At 37.4% G+C, this 21119-nt stretch overlaps 1 protein-coding gene across 2 annotated transcripts in view; it reads left to right on the forward strand.

Annotated features, from left to right (window-relative positions):
• HMCN1 (hemicentin 1) overlaps nucleotides 1–17436 on the forward strand; it is a 475982-nt gene extending 458546 nt beyond the window's left edge. The window contains exons 103-107 of one of the 2 annotated variants that reach the window (XM_059145201.1): nucleotides 1191–1319; nucleotides 3242–3592; nucleotides 7113–7232; nucleotides 14327–14453; nucleotides 15989–17436. In XM_059145201.1, the coding sequence (XP_059001184.1) occupies nucleotides 1191–1319; nucleotides 3242–3592; nucleotides 7113–7232; nucleotides 14327–14453; nucleotides 15989–16355 (1094 nt within the window). In that variant the 3' untranslated portion in view covers nucleotides 16356–17436. The remainder of the gene's footprint in view (nucleotides 1–1190; nucleotides 1320–3241; nucleotides 3593–7112; nucleotides 7233–14326; nucleotides 14454–15988) is intronic. The other variant, XM_059145202.1, reaches the window with a different exon arrangement.
• The last annotated feature ends 3683 nt before the right edge of the window (nucleotides 17437–21119 follow it).

The following is a 21119-nucleotide window of genomic DNA, read 5'->3' on the forward strand; positions in this document are numbered from 1 at the left end:
AATTACACATTCACTTTACACAGTTTAATATCCACATAAATTATCTCACATTATGTCTCTGAAATTCAGTGTCTATATGTTAATTTCACAGGTGGTTAAGAAAAGCTTATACATATTTATTTAAAGTTCAAGGTATTTTATTTTAGAACTAAATATTCTATCAATGTCAAATCAATGACCAGACAAATAAATTATATTCTCCCCGTATCTATTCTTTCTGTGCCAGTCTGCCTTAGTTAGCAGAACTATAAAACAAAAATGAAACAGATAGCATTCCTCCTTTCATGTCCCTACAATCTGCTGGAGCAGGTTGGCTAATTCTACTTTCCTCACCAAAAGAAAATAAAAAACCTATAATACAAAGGAGAATGAAATGCCATAAAGAGAAACAAATGAAATTGTATGAGAGCACTTGAAAGATTGATCATATCTGATAGATGTCATGGTAGTGATTGCATTAAATATTGCCTTGAATGGAATGGTAATAATAGGTGGACATGGTAGAAAAAGAAAAGAGAGTCCCCTAGAAGGGGAAAGGGGCTGGGCTTGGAGAAAACAGATTAAAATTCATCCTTCCTGGGTACCTGGGTGGCTCAGTGGGATAAGCATCTGCCTTCAGCTCAAGTCATGATCCCAGGGTCCTGGGAATGAGCCCCACATCCAGCTCCCTGCTCAGCAGGAAGTCTGCTTCTCCCGCCCCTATATCCCCACCCCTGCTTGTTCTTTCTCTTTCTCTCTCTCTTTTCTCTGTGTACTCTCTTTCTCAAATAAAGAAATAAGATCTTAAAAACAAACACATACTGAGGACATGTGGTAAAAGATGGACATGGAGAGGACCAGCCAAACAGCTAGAAATGTGGGGTTGTAGATAAGACACAATGCAGTACTATTGCTGTAAGTCTACATCAACAAGCTTACTAGAGTCACCAGTATAAATAAGACATCCAGAGGTGGAGGGAGTAGAGAGAAGAGGGCTACAAAGCTGAGAACCAAGCCCTTTCCATAGTAGGCCACGAGAGAAGGAAAAGGAACCAGTTAATAAGTGGCAGAGTTAGAACTCGAACCCAGGTCTCAGTCACATGGTGAGAAATGCAACCGTTGACGATTCTAAAGACTGTTCATTTTAAATATAAGGAATTTAGTTTTGAGAGAGGAAGTGTTATTACTTTTTATTGCCTCTGTGTCTGTAGATATTGATGAATGTAAAGATGGGACCCATCAGTGCAGATATAACCAGATATGTGAGAATACAAGAGGCAGCTATCACTGTGTATGTCCCAGAGGTTTCCGGTCTCAAGGAGTTGGAAGACCCTGTATGGGTAAGTTACCAGCAACTCTTACTGAATAATAAAGCTCCTAATGTGATTAGTTAGCCTTATCAACTTGATTAGACCACTCTCCCATCTCAAACGTTTTCTTGGAACAATTAGAAAATGTGTAAGTTGGTTTAAGTAATTTATAACATAATTCGAATTACTTCTTAAAGATTTCATATGGAGTTCCATTTGCACTGGCATTTAACATGATAGTAATCACCATTTACATAATGCTTACTATACACTACACATATCAGAGTGAGATGGCAATATATTACCATGATGACTTAATTATGAAGGTTCTCTTATCGATGATCTCTCTATGTGCATGGCGTGGATGTTTGCACAGATACATTCTAGTTGAATGTGAAGCATAATTGAATGTAATACAAAGGTTTAGATGTGAGGGATTAAAATGTCAATGCACAATTTAAATAAATTGATAATTATTCCTTTATCATACATTTAGTGCTTACTATGTGCCTTTTCCTGTGCTAAGAAGCTCACTCAGTTCTCCCAATAGCCAGTTTATTTCTATCTTAGTTATAACTAAATGTAAATAAGGCAGGTAATGGACAATTAGAAGAGATCTGTAAGAAGGTAACCATATACTTCTTTTTAATTAATGCGCTGAATAATCAAAATCTGAAACCAACCTATGAAATTATATTCCCCTGGAATATTTAAGGATGGTGCAAAAAAAGAAAAAATGGTGTGGGCTTTACATACTGGCTTCCAGTTTGCATACTGTGCTTTTAAAATTAGTTTCCTTGGTTGTCTTAACAACAGTTTATAACAAATTCTCTCATAAAGACTTAGTTCTGTTTATGTAGCCCCTAGCTTAGTACTTTGCACAGAGCAAATGTTGAAAATAATACAATTACTAGAAACGGTTTTAAAATAAATACTCTCCAATAGCAGAAGTGCATAACATAGCATTTTAGTGTTTTGTTTAGGTATTGTAATTTATATATAACTTAACATCTTGATTAGTCATAGCGGTGACCTAGCAGAATGAAATATGTTTATTTGTTCACTAATTTGACTTGAAGTTGAATGTCAGACCTTGGACTGGGAAATACATCAATGAAGAAGGTAGAGCCATTGCCTTAAAGAGATTTAAAATGTTAATTTTAACCTTTGCCTACTAAAATAATTTTTAAAACAAAATTTACTACTTCTATTTTGCTTATTCATATTGCTGTCTTTTATGTCACTGTGGTAATGAATTAAAGAATTTGGTTTTGTTTTCTGGTTTTCATTTGCTTTTCCAATTTACAGGAAAAGTTGGGAGTGTATACTGTATGTTGACCTAGGTATTGGAAGAAAAATAACTTTTTAAAAAATTTTATTGACTTTTGAGTTTATATCTTAGTAGGAAATAATTCTTAGTTTCCTACTCTTTAAATTTTTGTGGAAAATGTGCTTAGCTTGATTATTACATAATAATTATTGATTCAAAAGAAATAAAAGAAAAATGTTAGTAGTTATACCAATATTATCCCATCTGAAGCTTGTGTTTGTATGAAAGATTGGCAGTACTAGTGAGAATGTCGTAATAAAACTCAAACTAGAAATGTGATTGAGTCCTTCCCTCCACCAACAGAATTAAGATCTGCATTAGCTTTGAACTCTAGTTTTTCTAGATTCAAGACCACATTTTCCCATTTGACCCTTTATGTTTCTACTGACCACAAGAAGCAGTCTTTAGGAGAAGTCCTAGAACCTTTCTATACATTCATGAATGCATGATTAAAGCTTTCTCTAAAGTTCACAACAATGGAGAAATTACTGTATTCATAGCTTTGGAGGGTAACGTAATGTCTTCAGTTTGTTCCAGAAACTGATTTCTTGATTCCTGTGTTTTGTGTGTATATGTATGTGTTTTTTTTTTCTCTTTTTTATGTATCATGGCACACGAGCAGACATTAATGAATGTGAACAAGTGCCTAAGCCTTGTGCGTATCAGTGCGCCAACACCCCCGGCAGCTTCAAGTGTATCTGTCCACCAGGACAACATTTATTAGGGGACGGGAAATCTTGCGCTGGATTGGAGAGGCTACCTAATTATGGCACTCAGTACAGTAGCTATAACCTTGCACGGTTCTCCTCTGTGAGAAACAACTATCAACCTCAACAGCATTACAGACAATACTCCCATCTCTACAGCTCCTACTCAGAGTATAGAAACAGCAGAACATCTCTCTCCAGGACTAGAAGGACTATTAGGAAAACTTGCCCTGAAGGCTCTGAGGCGAGCCGTGACACATGTGTAGGTAAATGTCAGCCATATTACATTTCCTTCCGGTGGGCTCGTTTATGGGCCAGAATCTAAGCATAGACACTGCACCTGTGGTTGTCTGGGTGCTATGAACTACCTCTGATCTCAGCTCTGGGTTGATTCAGAGTTCCAAGACATTTACTCGGGCACCTAAAACTATGACAAAATTTATTCAAATAAATGATGAATTTGCATGTGTACATTCTGATAATACATTGTTTTGTATTGACAGTTCCTCTCTTTTGATCACTCCTGAAAGTGTTATTAAATCTAATGCTACGTGGAAATAAATTTCAGTGGCATTCAGAATACCTTTTTTTTTACTAAAAAAAGAAAATATGAGTATTGCCAGATTATGGCTTTACCTGGTTGATGCCAAAGCAATGAGTTAAAAGTGAAACTTTCAGTGACTCCATCAACTGCTTATTCTATGGGACAACCAAAATGGTGTTGACTGTTGACCCACACTCCCTGTGGAATTTCTCAGTTTGATTATTTTGTATATATGGAAATCACTGAAAAGATAATGTGAGCCAGGACAAAATTAAGTTGCTTTCATTTCTCTAAAATATGTGCTTTTGATATCTTTATCTAAACTCATCTACAATTTAATTTGTTTGCAAAAGTGAAGTGTAATTTCCAACTCAATAATTGAGACTTTGTTTTCAGTTAAGTTGCAAACATTACCATCTGTCATTCATTTAATTCAATTTTCTGTGAGCGTCCACAGTTTGCATGCCATTGAGCTATGTGCCAAGAGAAATTAGCAAACACGAATTAGCCCCACTTTTGGTTAGATGACAGAAGAAAGCAAGGAAGAGAGGGAGGAAGGCAGAAAGAAAGAAATTTTGTTTAAATTTTAAGACCTCTACTCCAACTTCATTTTCTTGCATTTTTCTTAAGTATTCTGAACTTCCCTTATTCTTGCCTATATATTTGTTACACATTTCTTATAAACATTTAAAAAAATGTCTTTTTCTGACTTTAATTACCATTTTTCTTCTACTCTTCACCCCAAGCGTTGCTTCGCATCATTATCGTCTAGACGTGCTCCCTTAATCACTCTTCATGGACCCAGACTCTCAAAACCTTTATCAGCTGGACCCCCAACTCACTGGATTCTTTAGCTTTAAACTTTTCTCCTTCAGTCTATACTTTCCCAGAGCTTTTCTCTCTACCGGTCTTGATGTACCTGAAGGTTAATATGATGCACATGAAACCTTCTCCCTACGATCGGTCTTAGAACTGTTGGCAAAGCTAATTCCTTTTACCCTTGAATTTCAAACATTAATGCCTTCATCAGCAGTTCTCTACCTTTAGTCCATATGGTCAAACACTGCTGAATTCCTAACCCTGTGGACTCCACAATCCTTACAAGGAAGTCAAACACCACTCTCAACCTGCTCCAAACCATTCTGAGCATTGGTAATTTTTCATGCCCAGGATTTTGACCTCTTTGTTAGTTAAAACTCTTCACCATTTTTTAATTGATAGAATTAAAATTTGACATGTCTTTCAAAGTTTCTTCCAAATAGTCATTTCCACAAAGGGGTTTCATCTCCAATTACTCCAATTACTCTCTGACTTCATCTTAGACAAGCTCTTCTCTTCTACCTGTCCAAAACCCTTGTTTATGTGGTGACACATGAGTTAAACCATACCCCCAACATGGTACACCATCATGCTGATTTCTTTTAAGAAAGCATTCCTGATTAATAACTCCATTCTCTATTTATTCATCACTATCTAAGCTCTGCAGTTTCACAGTAGAGTCTTATAAATGTATTCTGTGTCTGTGTGTTTGTATTACACTAAATATCATGTTCATAAGAATTATCCTCCCCAAACCATTGGCTTGAGGCAGCTACTATTTCAGAGGACCAATCATGGAGAATCTGAGGTAAACTTCCATATCTAGTCGATTACTGGATGTTTGAACTTTATTTGGGGGCAGTTAATAGGCTTTTAGAAATAATTCTTAAAATATGGTGAATATTTTGTAGTATTCATACTAATAAAGAAATTTGCACTGAATTTGCAGACAGCTTTGGAATTCTGCTACGAGCAACTTGCAATAAACACCAAATGCCTTTAATTAACCATCTGGGATAGACAACTCAGAAAAGATTCAAATCAACACTCTGCAGTCTTATTAGACTTGGGCAAAATTGGGCTTTTTAAGGAAATTATTCCAAAGCTTAACAGGAGAAATGAACACTGTGTTGCTTCTGAATACCAAAATTGCACTTGGGGCCACATTGAAATTCCTGCTGTGGGAAGAGTGAACTGACTTATTGGAGTTCCACAGCACTGACACTGCTGGGATGATTTTGTGATGGAAGCAGATAGCAAAAGGAAAAAAGTAAAAATAATACACAAGTTGAATAAATGCTTTGGTTCACAGTGGGGTAAAAACAGTAAGAGATATTTGGTGAACAGATTTGGAATCTCCGCAGTTACATCCTGAGCATATGCAAAACATGTACAGTGAACACATCCCTTTGCTCTGAGTCACAAGTTTTTACCTTGTCTTCTCTTAACCTCTACCCTACAAGCCCCCCTGCTCCCACTTGATGTCATGTTCTCTTTTCATTCTCCCACTGGTTGGTGGGACTCTGAACCAATTCTAACATTAGTCTCAGCAAAATACAACTGGGGTAAGAAAACTGAGGCGCTCCAAATCATATCTCTTGTCCTGAAAGCAAATAGCAATGTTTAATTATCACCCATTCTCCTCTCCTATTTATTGCTACTTTCTTGGCTTTGTTTAATACTAGCAAATAGATAGCTCTTAATGATAAAGTGCTTTCCCATGTATTATGCTCTATGGACCTTCCAACAAATCTGTACAGTGGAGAGATCATGTCAGTGAGTCCTTTGATAAAGAATTGACTGGGACCTTGAGAAATAAAGTGAGCTGCCCAAGGTGTCCCATCAACCATAGATATGTTGCTGCCATTAGTACTTTACAAATGTATGAAGTTTGATGAATATCCTTATCACAAAATTAAAAACACCTCCACTTGATATCTCTGTATGGGAAAGCAATGCATGGATGTTGGGAGCAGGTGTAGGAAAAGAGAGAGGTAGGTGAAGTTTAAATAAAATAAAAAGATTCCTTGTTCCAATTAACCTCAATAGAAACTGCCTTTTTGGTAAATTCTACTATTCTGTAAAGAATTTGGTACTTTGGTGGTTTAGGATCTTGTATAAATCTGTTCCATCTGCCATTCCAGGCTTGCTTAACTCATATAGAAATTGGCCGGTTTGGGGCTTCAGCTCATATACACTTTTACACAGAAGAGATGTTCATATTTTGTGAAATAGTACAGTTGATGTTGGGTTCATTAAAAACAGATCCTGATATAAAACAGCTCTGAGCATGTTTAAACACACAAGTGTAAAATCACCAAGAAGTTTTTCTATCGTATATCAACAACTTGTGTGTAATTGGTTCTGTCAGTAGTTTCTGCCCTTTTTTGCATGGTTATACACTCTGCTTTCTTTCTGCACAGATATTGATGAATGTGAAAATAGAGACATTTGCCAGCATGAGTGTAAAAATACCTTTGGGAGCTATCAGTGTATCTGTCCCCCTGGCTATCAACTCATGCTCAATGGAAAGACTTGTCAAGGTGAGAAAATCTCAGAATGTGTATTATGGCTACTTGACTTAAAACCAATGTAGGAGAATGTGAGAAATTAAGTGTCTTCTTTTTTTTTTTTTTAAATAATTATTCTCCTGGTTGCTTTCTCTTCCTTCTCATTCCCATTAGTCATATTTATCATTGCTTTTGTAAGTAGGAGAACTGGAGAGAAAGCCATTAGGCAGAAGAAAAAAGTTGAGAGTCATTTTCGGTGCAGTCTTACAGAAGGAGCAAGAATGTCTAAATCCGGTCATGTTCTGTATTTCTAAAACTAAGTGGGAATAGCTTCAAATATCTTTTCAAAATTAAGCCAAGATGGAAGATGAAATAGGAGCAGAGCTCAGTAAATTTACTCCAGTATTAGGCATTATTTTATTTTTTTTGTTTTGGCAACATTGGGTAATTGATTAAATGATCTATTCTTTGAGTCTGCAACTGTTGTAAAACAGTCATAAGCTAGCTTTGAAGAATGCAAATAATATAGTCTCTTCCCTTTGATATCTTAGTACAATGGAAACAGATATGTAAATAAAAGCACAATATACAGGGTTGTAGGTTCTATAAACAGAGTTTGGGACAATGTGTATTGACGGTAGAAAGAAAAAAACTATCAATCTCAATATTACCTTCTTTACACAAAAATGTGAAAGGGACATTTTGCTTTAATAAGGTATATTATATTGCAATGCATGCTTAGATCAAAAAGAAATAAGAACTTATATAAATCTTGAAAATTTTATAAGAAACCCCCTCAATTTTGTGGTCAAAATCAAAAGTATTATGTAGGTATTAACAAGACTCTGAATTTTAGTAATTTCTGTCACATTCAATCTTTATCATTTCCTAAATCATATCAGATAATATCTCCAAAAGAGTGCTTTATCAGTAATAACCAAATTAAATTTGCCTTCTCTGGGAGATTCACAGAAGACTTGCTAGGATGCAGGTCATGGAAAGAGTGCTCCAGGAAGCAAGACCTGGATGGGCGATGGGACCACCTGACTACCATGACCTGTCCCACACCCATTTACCCAGTCCCTCCCTGAGAGTCTCCACTGGACCACGTGGACTGGAGAAGTAAAGGAAATACCATAACAACCTTCGCTCCCAATCATCTGTCACAAATGCTTGTTAAGAACTTACCCTATGCAGAACTTTCTACTGAGATTTGAAGTATGAGAGTAACACATTGACGTTGTAGTCATGTCTTTCCAAAGCAATTATTAACTCATTTTAAGCAGCAGTACAGATATGTCAAGGGCAATAGTTTGTACCCATTCTACAGATAATAAGATGAATATGCTAGAACAATCAAGAACAAGGGTTGGACTTGATCACAGATCTCAAAATGTCTAGAGTGGTCCTTTGTCTCTCCTGTCATACTGTGAACACCAGGGTCCTTGTACAGTGGCAGCAGGGTGAGGTGAGAGAATTTACGCTGTCCGTGCTTTATAACTTTCCCCATGGCATCGCCCCAAGAATCCTCTAAAGAGGTGGCAGTGCCCAACATCAACACTACACTTCCTGTGAGTGCACCAGGCACCAAGGAAGGAAGGATTTGGAACAACCAACCAAAGTACAAAAGCCTTAGCCAGATTTTTAAGTGCTATATTATGTTATCTCCTCATTAGAGGATTTTTCTTTTTTTCTAAATTATGCCATTTTGTTCCTTGATTGCCCTGGCCGTCCATTCAGTTCAAACTTTTTTCAGTTTTCAGTTGGGCTTCGGAGAGTGGAAAATAATGTGAACAAATCAGAAACAGGTGTCACTTGAAATGTTTGTGATTTAAATGGGTTACATATTTTTGTGGTTTTTAAAAAAGACTTGAGAGGGACGCCTGGGTGGCTCAGTGGGTTAAGCCGCTGCCTTCGGCTCAGGTCATGATCCCAGCGTCCTGGGATCGAGTCCCACATCGGGCTCCTTGCTTGGCAGGGAGCCTGCTTCTCCCTCTGCCTCTGTCTACCACTCTGTCTGCCTGTGCTCGCTCTCTCTCCCTCTCTCTCTGACAAATAAATAAATAAAATATTTAAAAAAAAAAAAAATAAATAAAAAAAATAAATAAAAAAGACTTGAGAGAAAACAATTACATCTTTTAAAGCAGCCTTTAATCTGAAGAATAACTTGGAATCTTTTTATAGCTTTAGGAAGTGTTTCAGGAATTCATGAGAGGAAAAAAAGTTGATTTCCATTTACATGTGCATTTTTGAAGCTGTATACGTTAGTGATACAAATGTCAGTGACAAAAAGGAAATTAAAGTGAATTTGACATTGAACAAGGACAGAGACTCTAATCAAAAGTGGAAGTCGGCAGACTACAAGATGAGAAACAAAAACATGACTGATCATGATTTGCCCAAGAAGCAGAGAGGAGAAACTAAAAGATCTTTCTGCTCTTTTTAAGCCCCACTAATCTAATTCTGAACATTTAGAAATACTTTATTAGCATTGCACTTAAAATGAGTGTTCTAATCTATCCAGGGTTGTTTTTTTTTTTTTTTAAGATTTTATTTATTGGACAGAAAGAGATCACAAGTAGGCAGAGGCAGGCAGAGAGGAAGGGAAGCAGGCTCCCCACCCAGCAGAGAGCCCAATGCGGGGCTCAATCCCAGGACCCTGGGATCATGACCTGAGCCAAAAGCAGAGGTTTTAACCCACTGAGCCACTCAGGCGCCCCTATCCAAGGTTTTAAAAAGTAATCCATAATGTTATCAAGAATCTAAATTATTCTCTCTATAAGATAAATGTTTCAGGTATGTTTATTCTAAATTATTGTGTAATGTATCCAGAAGCACTTGGTTAAATGCAGTCATATGTTCTAAAGCTGCAGCACATCTAAGTAACTAAAAAGCCATGTAGGGGCGCCTGGGTGGCTCAGTGGATTAAGCCACTGCCTTCGGCTCAGGTCATGATCTCAGTTTCCTGGGATCGAGCCCCGCATCGGGCTCTTTGCTCAGCGGGAGCCTGCTTCTCTCTCTCTCTGCCTGACTCTCCGCCTACTTGTGATTTCTCTCTCTCTGTCAAATAAATAATAAATAAAAAATCTTTAAAAAAGAGTGCTGTGAAGTGTGTAAACCTGGTGATTCACAGACCTGGGGATAAAAATATATGTATATAAAAAATATATGTTTATAAAAAATAAAAAATTAAAAAAAAAAATAAATACATTATAGAGCTTTAAAAAAAAAATAAAAATAAAAATAAAAAAAATAAAAAAATAAAAAATAAAAAGCCATGTAAGTGATTAACTCCCTATCACTTTATGTTAATATAAAAGCTTTTCAGCTCATCCTGGTAATCTTTTCTTGTAGACTATATAGATTATAAAATGCTCACCCTTTAATTTCTACCATAGTAATTTTCTTATAATATTTAATAAAAAACAGCCTCACATTGTCAGCTAGCAGAAGACAGCATGATTTCTCCATCTTTTCCAGCTCCTTTTTAAAAAAACAGGCAGTAGACTAAAGGAGTAGAGCGAATGCCTATAAGGTGCTTAAGCCTGAGGAGATAATAATAGACAGAAGGAGATAAGAAGTAGACAAAAGAAGGCCACCTTCTAGAAGCTCAAATACTTAAGAAAGCTTTTCAGTGGGAAGTATTCATTATTATGGAGCAGAAGGCAAACACTTTGAATATTAGACTTTAATATATTTTTGTACACTCATATTCAGCCATTGGAAATCTGTGAAAGATAGCTACACTTTTTTTTTAATGATTTTATTTATTTATTTATTTGACACAGAAAGAGAGAGCACAAGAACGGGGAACAACAGGCAGAGGGAAAGGGAGAAGCAATCTCTGCCAAGCAAGGAGCCCGATGTGGGGCTTGATCCCAGGACCCTGGGATCATGACCTGAGCTGAAGGCAGATCTTAACTGCCACCCCGGTGCCCCAAGATAGCTACTCTTATTATGCACATAGGCATGTGTCCAGATTCTGGTCTCCATGCCACCATTTCCATGGGCCCCTGCAGCCCACTGGCCTTCATGTGCCTGCAGGAAGGAATTCACCATAAAAATAAGAGCTAAAATGAAATTTGGTAGATAAGTATGAAGGGAATGTTTTTTATGAGGAAAAAAAAAGAAGATAAGGCTAATTACATTTCTTTCACATTTTCCTAAAGGGCTTTTCACTTCATTCTGAGACAATCTCATTTTGCCAAGGAGATAATGCCCTTCTGACAGATAAAATCATAATTAGAACTTGGTTCACAGAGACAATAGGCAAGATTTAACTGAGATAAAAATTTGTTTCACACTGTGTTATATTCCTGTAGGAAAATTAGTCCTAATATAAAACTAGTCATACAAAGCACGTTATGTTATTATCAGCACATCTAAGTAACTAAAAAGCCATGTAAGTGATTAACTCCCTATCACTTTAGCTCAGTGTCTTTTTACATTGTGCACACCATTAGCAAGTTTAAAGTAAATAATCACACTGCATTTCCTTAGAAAACAGAAATATATTTGAAACCAAATCTAAAATGCTCAGTTTTGAGATGGAAATGGTAAATAATTCAGAAATAAAATTTAATGGGGCACCTGGGTGGCTCAGTGGGTTAAGCCTCTGCCTTTAGCTCGGGTCATGATCTCAGGGTCCTGGGATCAAGCCCCGCATCGGACTCTCTGCTTAGCAGGGATCCTGCTTCCCTTCCTCTCTTTCTGCCTACTTGTGATTTCTGTCAAATAAATAAATAATATCTTTTTTAAAAAAAGAAAAATTTAACATTTATTGTTCATTATTCATATATATACTGTTTCTTGGAACTGCTTCTCTCTTTTTCTTTCATTGATAGCAGTTTTTCAGGCTATTTAAGAATTCACCAAAGAACTTACAACTTTAACCCAAGTCCGACATACACATGATTATGCAGGTACCAAGTCACCTGCTACCATGAAATGATACAATAGTTTTTGCACATGGAAGTACATTTGACCTTTAGGTCCTGCCTCTGCAGAGGACGGATTTGGGCCCAGTTCACTGTAATCGTTCCCTCCTATACAGCAGGATCTATGTTTATTCAAATACCAAAGAAGGAGGAGAATTGTAAGTGCCAATAAGCTGCCAGTTGACTTAAGACTTTAAAATAAGTCATCTTCAATTTTTGCTTGCCTACTCCAAAAAAAATTTGAAACCTTACACTTCATTCATACATTTTAGAACTGACTTCTAAAGTTTCTTATCATTTAAACTGTTGTACAGGGTGTGAATTCTGGCTTTGATGCCCATGTGCTTCAAATATATTCTCATCAATACTTTGGAGCTGTAGATAACCTAGTTAATGGGGAATGATCATTATATAATTTAAAAGTCTGCAGTCGCTGTTAAACCAACCAGCTTGACTGTCAGAAAAAGTCTAAGGTCATTTATCTGTTCAAGTAGAAGTGTTAGTAGGTGTTCCCATGACAACCAGCTTGCTTCCAAAATCTAATTTACAAGAGAGAGCCAAGACCATTGGTCCGCAGCCATGATGAAATAAGGCCTGCCACCATCAATACGAATGACCAGTTTCTCACCCTTCCTATGTGCCTTGAAGCATTTTACCCCTCCCTGAGTATCATAAAGAGACTAGGGATTAGTGGAAACCTTTCTTTTATAAAGCAGAAGGATATAAAATGGGAAAGGCGACAAGAGAACTCCAGGCCACAGGAAGTTCTCAGGAAGAGTGCTTTTAGGAAAGAGAACTTGTGGGAAATAAATTTCTGGATGTGAACGATTCCATGAAATATTTGTCTGCTCTCATATTACTGGAAAGCTTCCATGTGCCACCAGGGGAATGCAGGTACCGCAGTTGGAAATTATTGCTCTAAAATATGGTTCTTAATGTTAGGATCTCAAAATCCCTTAAAAATGTTGTAGAGCCCTATGGACCCACTTCCCAGAAATATCCATCAATTTCAGTGTTGTGCTCTCTGTCTCTGCATCTGTCCTTGTCCCTGTCTCTCTCTCTCTGTGTGTGTCGTGCGCATGTGCACGCGTACACACACACACTCTCTCATACATGCACACACAAAAAGATTTTCATTCACAAATCCCCTGGTACTCAAATACAGACCCTAAGTTAAAAATCATGGCTCAGGACCCACCTGGGTGGCTCAGTGGGTTAAAGCCTCTGCCTTCAGATCAGGTCATGATCTCAGGGTCCTGGGATTGAGCCCCACATCGGGCTCTCTGCTCAGCAGGGAGCCTGCTCCCCCCACCTCCTCTCTGCCTACTTGTGATCTCTGTCTGTTAAATAAATAAAATTTTTTTTTTAAAATCATGGCTCAAAAACATTCATTCTCAGAAAGCTAAGAAACCGTTTCCTTTAGTTCCATCTTGATGTTTCTTGATTATAGCGATTTAAGTGTGTTTTTATTTAACAACTTTGTATAGAAAACAACAAAATAAACAACATTTCATTTGCATGTTTCCCCACTATCCAAAGGGTAGCCAGCACCCTAGAGAGCACATCCCAACCCCATAACCCCTGAGGGTGGATTCGCCACAGTTCATGTTTGATTAAACTTGGATTATGGTTCTTCATTTGATCCTGTGTTGTTTGTCCACTCCCACCCCCGAACCTCTCTCTCCACAAGAAATGACTGACTTGAATCTATAACTTGACTCCTTTAATTTCCATGATCTTACCTCCCACTCAACACTTTGAACTTAGAAAATACCAGGAAGGATCACTCACATTATAAAGAGGTTCTTCCCTTTACAGAAAGGCTCACAAGGGTCCTTTAAATTTCTAGCTTGTTTCTCGTGAATTTAAAGGATTGTTTGCTTTACAAAACTCCAATGCACTCTATTTTCCAAATATAAAAAACAGCAGAGTTCTCAATAGCTTCCCTTCTACTTTGATAGCTTTTATTTTTCGATTTCCCTTCACAAGTGTTAAAAATTATCCTCAAAGCGCTACGGGAACTAGCACACCAGGTATCAGGATCCCCATTTTGTGGTTGAAGAAGCTTAGTATGGTTACCAGATTCATCCATGGGGACTTGCCATTACAGTCAAGCATTCGCAACGCCTGCTCTCACGGCCTGCTCTGACCCAAGTTGCTGACACTGTGTGTTCTTCGTGCTTTTGCTAGATGTTGATGAGTGTCTGGAGCAGAGTGTGCGCTGTGGACCAAATCGCATGTGCTTCAACATGAGAGGAAGCTACCAATGCATCGATACGCCCTGTCCACCCAACTACCAACGGGATCCTGTTTCAGGGTAAGTCCTGCCTTCTCTTCTCAGAAATACCTTTTGAAAAGCTTTCTCTCCTCAACCAACAAACCCTGTCTGTTGTCGCGTGTAGCTCACAGGACGTCAATAATACCAAGGGGTATGTGAAGTTACAGTGTGTTCCTTCTTCAATGAATGGGTATGAAATGAGTTCATCCTGCGGCAGCCGCTGTAGTCTAAACTATCACTGTTGGCTGCCAAGGTTTTCCCGGAGCGTCTCCCCAGTAGGTAGTCCGCCATGCCACATCTAGAATTCTGCCTCAGCGGTGAGCATTTTATGGGATGATAGAACCTCACCTCCTTTCAAATTTCCTAGTTTGTTTGTATCAGAGTTTTAAGAGCTCTCAGGACTTAGAGCATTCCAAGAAGTACCTTGGCTGTAATCGTGATGACTCACCATGACTCCATGAGAGAATGGAGATGAGCAAGGATGAGTCAGCTGTCTGCCTGCTCATATATGGTCTTGCTTACATTCCCTGCTGTCTGAAACACTATCTTTTATGGGTTCTGAATAAAACTGCTCTTCCATTTTCTCCCTCCTCTTACAGAAATATCATACTCTGTTCAGGTACCAAGCCAACAGGGTGCTTGAAAACAGAGATAATGGTCATCATGACTAGGACCTGCTAATAAAAAGTTGTTTCTGAAACCAGATGCTGGTGGGAGCTCACACTTTGTTTTTCCTCTCAGCAGTGACTACCAAGTTTGGTAACATGATCAAGTGTGGACTGCCCCAGATCCAGCAAAAACCTATTCATAATTGCTTTAGAGGGAAAAGAAAGGGAATAGGAAGGGGAGGGCAAAAATTTAAAAATATTGACTTAAGAAACACCTAAAAATACTATGACTGAAGAACCCATATCTGCAGAAAATGGTCCTTTGTGCATTTTAAAAAATTTTTTATTCTCCATTACCAGTGATTTCTGACAGAGAATTTAAAAGTCATGCCTCAAAAGCAGCCAATGTGGGCTCTGAAAAAAGAAAACATAGTATTTTTAATATAAGATAATGTGGAAAACAAATACAAAAAGGAAGAGATTTTTCCCCCCAGGAATCTTCATTGACTTTATATTACTTTTAGGAAAATAAACCAAATATCAATAAATTCTACTTCAGCTTTCAATTTTAGGACAGATGTTACAATTTAAGAATAGCTTGTATTCCTCTCTTTAAAAACTACTTGTTTTCAGTCTATGTACAGATCCTTTTATTTCCAAAACTAACTTTTCATTTTAGAGTAACCGTTGTGGTACTCATACTTACTTCAGTGGGTCAAACACTTCTGATTTTACTGAAGTTGAGAGAAACAGATGGGACTCTAGACCAGCATGCTCTCGTAAGCATCTGGCATCTGGTTTGAGTTAGTGGCATAGCACGTGGTGTGGGCCTTTTGCTCTCACCATCAGACTGCCTGCTGCCTTTAATGCCTAAGAGTTGTCACGGATCGTGGTCACCTGCCGCATGCCCTCTCCTGCTTCCAAGCCAGATAACAATATGTGCTCTGTGTGTTTTTTCGTCCTTAGGTTCTGCCTTAAGAACTGTCCACCCAATGATCTGGAATGTGCCTTGAGCCCATATGCCTTGGAATACAAACTCGTCTCCCTCCCTTTTGGAATAGCTGCCAATCAAGATTTAATCCGGCTGGTAGCATACACGCAGGACGGAGTGATGCATCCCAGGACAACTTTCCTCATGGTAGATGAGGAACAGACTGCTCCTTTTGCCTTAAGGGATGAAAACCTGAAAGGAGTGGTGTATACAACACGACCATTGCGAGAACCAGAGACCTACCGCATGAGGGTTCAAGCCTCATCCTACAGTGCCAACGGGACCATTGAGTATCAGACCACATTCATAGTTTATATAGCTGTGTCTGCCTATCCCTACTAAGAAGCTCTCCAGAGCCTAATTTGCATATTTAAACTACATTAATCATGAGCATCCTGTCCCCTTCCAGGTTACCAGCTCCTGAACAGTTGCAATCTTGGCAACTGGAAAATGGTGCTATGCTCTGTTTTGTGTGCCTTCCTTGGTACTGCTGAGGTATTTTCATGATCCCACCATGGCCATATATTTTGGTAAGGTCTAGGGAAGTCCCTTATTATTTTTCTCTATTTATTACACTGGAGCAGTTACTTTCCAAAGATTATTCCAAAGATTATTCAGAACATCTCACAGGAGAACCCATCAGTGATGTTATAGAATAGCATAGTAGCTAACTAAGATCATTTTCCTTAAAAAACAAAAACAAACCTCACTCAAAGCCAAGTGAATTTTTGAGCATTTGGCCATTTTTAGAATAATAAAACTGCTTGCTATGTGTTTTGATCAAAACTTATTAAATAACTTATAAAGATGCTTTTTTAAAAAGTATTGATACTCTATAGTGGGACTTCTGCACCTATTTTCACCTTAAGGGAAAAAAGAAACACTACTCATTTTAGAAATATAGTATGGCTTCTAGAATGTTTCTTTGATACCAAATAGTGTTCACATGGACTGAGCATCCAAAATAAGGATATTTCAATGATTTTGTGAAATGAGATGAACCACTTATAATAATAGAAAAAAAAATATTGCTTTGTCCTCAGATGATTGTTCATGGCAAGGATCTTTGATATAACCTTCTTTCCCATTGGCTCCATAACTTTTACATTCCAGCGTTTTATTTTCCTGTCAAGTGGAAACAACTTTTACAAATACCAATGAGACAGTTTTCTTTGTTTTTCTTAAAAATCTTCTATGTTCAAATTAGCATAAATGTTGAACGTCAATACACTGTACGTGGTGGTAACAGACTATGGAAGCAATTGCCAAGATGTATTCTATTTTTATGAAATGTATATATATTACTTTGGTGTATTTTCTATATAATACCTTGATGGACTCTTTTATAAAATTATTTTATAAAACAAAAAACAATGTTACAGTCAAACCAGCCTGAATAAAATTTTCACATCCCTTTTCTTAACCTTTTTGAAAACTTAAAATTTGTTTCCTTATAGCTATCCTAGGTGTGAAGATAGTCACGTATACACACCTATCTGTGTCTACCATACGTAGCCTGACTGAAATAGACTTTAAATGGATCCTCTGAAGTGGGTCTGAGTTAACTTTAATTGGTTCTGTGATACAGTCACAATTAATGGAATTAATAACCTGTCTCAAGTGGTAAAGTGAACTCTGACTATTTATGGGATACAGTGCCAAAATAGTACTTAAATTCCCACCAGTAGTGGTTGCTTGCTTGTAAGTACACTGGAGAACATGGAGAAAGAAAATAATGAGTTGAGGGCTTTAAATTCTCAACTGAAGTTCTGCCAAAAGGATATGAAGTTGAATGATGATCTGAGGGAAACCCTTATTTCTTAGAACTGCAGCACCAAGTTTTCTGAAAACCAAACCAAAGGTCTAACTCTGACAGTGACTGGATTACAATACAAATTTAGTTCCTAATCTCACAGGTTCTCTTGTGTTAAAGTTAGAGCACTGATTGAAAAGGAAATATGATGGGGCACCTGGGGTGTTCAGTCAATTAAGAGTCTGCCTTCAGCCCCAGTCATGATCCCGGGATCCTGGGATTGAGTCCTGCTCAGCAGGAATCTGCTTCTCCCTTCTCCTTCTCCCTGTTTGTGATCTCTCTGTCTCTGTCTCTCTGTGTCAAATAAATAAAATGTTTTTTTAAAAAAAAATAGAAAATGAAGTATGACCCCACAATTTGGGATAGAGACATAGGGAGCAGATTTTGGTGAAGCTGGAAACCTTCAGCTCCAAATCTGATATGTCTTCTCTGCCAACAGAAACAGCCCTTCCTCTTTGTCTGAGGAAGTTAGTCTTGTCTGAACAAACTGTAATGGCCTTTTCTGAAATCGTCGCAAAAGACTCTGAGCCTTTTCAGGACCAGCCCTTCTCACTTTTCGTTTCTTCTAGAACCATGACCAGATTTACATCTTTAGATTTCAATAACAAAACAAAACCCAAAAAATGAAGATTGTATTTTTTTATAATTCATATTTACTATAGTTTTTAAAATAGCCATCTACAACAAAATTTTTTAAATCTAGTCCTTTAAATCTAGTTTGAGAAGCACTGTAGGATGCCAAGAACAAAAATTACAACCTACTGTTTCACAGAGAAGAATGCTAAAGTTCAAAGCAATTAAATAACCTGCCGCAGAAGCAATCACTGGGGGGGGAATGGAGAGCTAGGATTTGGACCCAGGTCTACTAATTACAAAGCCATACCACTTTTCCATATTTTCTTTATTCTTTTTTTTTTTTAATTTTTTATTTTTTATAAACATATATTTTTTATAAACATATATTTTTATCCCCAGGTCTGTGAATCACCAGGTTTACACACTTCACAGCACTCACCAAACCCCTCTCAGCTTCTTCAGAAACATTTACTTACATCCAAGCATTATGTTTGCAGCGTGAACATGAACTGAAACTGCCCTGGTTGCAGCTTTGACAAAAATATCTTCACATCTACCATGGAACTGGGACCTCATCTCTGGACATGCAGCTGTAGTGATCACTCATCCTCGAAAATCATCAATAGGAATTCAATTATTAGCATTCCAGGGTTCTGATTTGACATTGAAGTGGACCAGTGGACCTCCCACCATGAACCCGAAAGAATGAGATTTGAAGCCACTTTAAGAATTAAAGCCCTCTACCTTTCCTGTCCTGGAGACTGAGGTTTTAAAATCATGATTAGGTCAACTAAAATAAAAAAGACTGGAAGTTTAACTGGTTGTTTATCTGAAAGTTCTCAAGAACTGAAATATTTTTGTTCTCACAATGTACAATATACTGATGGATTGGCTAAATTTATATAAAAAAGGCCCAAGGTTTATAGTTAAATTCAAAGCTGGCCATAGAAATCATTCATATATTTATTTATTCCTTCAAAAATGTCTATGTTGCTGGGGCGCCTGGGTGGCTCAGTCGGTTAAGCATCTGCCTTCGGCTCAAGTCATGATCCCAGGGACCTAGGACAGAGCCCCACTTCAGGACTGCCCAGAAGGGAGTCAGCTTCTCCCTCTCCCACTCCCCTCGCTTGTGTTCCTTCTCTCACTATCTCTCTCTGTCAAATAAATAAATAAAATTCTGAAAAAAAAAGTATATGTCCAATGCTTATTGTATACTGGGCTTACTGATAAACGTGAGGAATACAAAAAATTCAAAGATACACATAGCCCAGTGAGAATTTATATGTAAAAATGAACTATAATTCAATATGGTAATTATAATGACAGTCTGGCCCTAGACAACCAGCCATTAATTTTCTGTCCCTATAGATTTGCCTTTTCTAGATCATTCATATAAGTGAAATTATATAATATGTGGTCCTTTACATTTGACTCTATTTAGCATAAAGTTCTTGAGGTTCATCCATATTACCAGGATTTCATTCCTCCTTATTGCTGAATAGTATCCCATTGTGTGAGTGCACGACTTTTACTTACCTGTTCCTCAGTTTCCAGTTTGGGACTATTATGAGTCATAATGCTGTGAGAATTTACACGTACACCTTTGTGTGAACATAGATTTGCATTTCCCTTGCATAGAGACCTTGAATTCCCAAGAACCTAGTAATTTTATGCATAGGGGTCTACTCAAGAGAGTAGATTTAGATGTAAATTTATATTTATACTTATATTTATATTATAAATTTATATTTAAATTTGAAAGAAATTGTCAAACTATTTTTCAAAGTGACTGTACCATTTATATACTCACTAGTGATACATGAGGATTCTAGTTTCTTCATCTCCTCACCAGCACACATTATTATCTATTCTAGTGAGCATTCTAATCTTCATTTCCCTACTGACTGATGTTGTTGAGCATTTTTTTTCTTCTTGAGCTCATTGGCTACTTGGATATCTTTTTTGGCAAGATAGCTAATGGGTTATTTGCCTTCTTAATGTGAGGTAAGAGTTTTTTATATGTTCTAGATATAAGTTCTTTGTCATTCCCAGTCTATGGCTTATCTTAATAGTTTCTTTTGAAATGCAAAAATTTTATTTCCATTAAATCCAATTTATTGATTTTTTTAATGGATTATGCATTGGGTTTTTTTTTGCATTTTTTACAAGATTTTATTTACTTATTTGACAGAGATCACAAGTAGGCAGAGAGGCAGGTAGGGGGAGCAGGCTCCCTGCTGAGCAGAGATCCTGATTCAGAGCTTGATCCCAGGACCCCAGGATCACAACCAGAGCCGAAGGCAGAGGCTTTAACCCTCTGGGCCACCCAGGTGCCCCATGCTTTTGGTTTTGTAGCTAAGAAGTCTTTGTCTACCTTAAGGTCACAAAGATTTTTCTCCTATATTCTTCTAAAAGCTTTAGAGTTTTAGCTCTTCTATTGGTTTAATTAATTTAGCTCTTCTATGCATTGGTTTAATTTTTGTATATGATAAGAGATAAAGATCTAAATTCATTGTGTTGCCTATGGATATCAAGTTGTCCTAGCACCATTTTTGAAAAAGCTAGCCTCACTGAATTGTCTTGACATCATTGTCAAGAATCAGTTGATTAAAAAGTGATCACTGTAGCTTTATAGGAAGTTTTGTGAACTAGGAATGGAAGTCCTCTATTTTTTTTTTCCTTTTCAAGATTATTTTGACTATGTTGGGTTTCTTATA

This window comes from Mustela lutreola, chromosome 14 (genome assembly GCF_030435805.1).
Source record: "Mustela lutreola isolate mMusLut2 chromosome 14, mMusLut2.pri, whole genome shotgun sequence".
NCBI lineage: Eukaryota > Metazoa > Chordata > Mammalia > Carnivora > Mustelidae > Mustela > Mustela lutreola.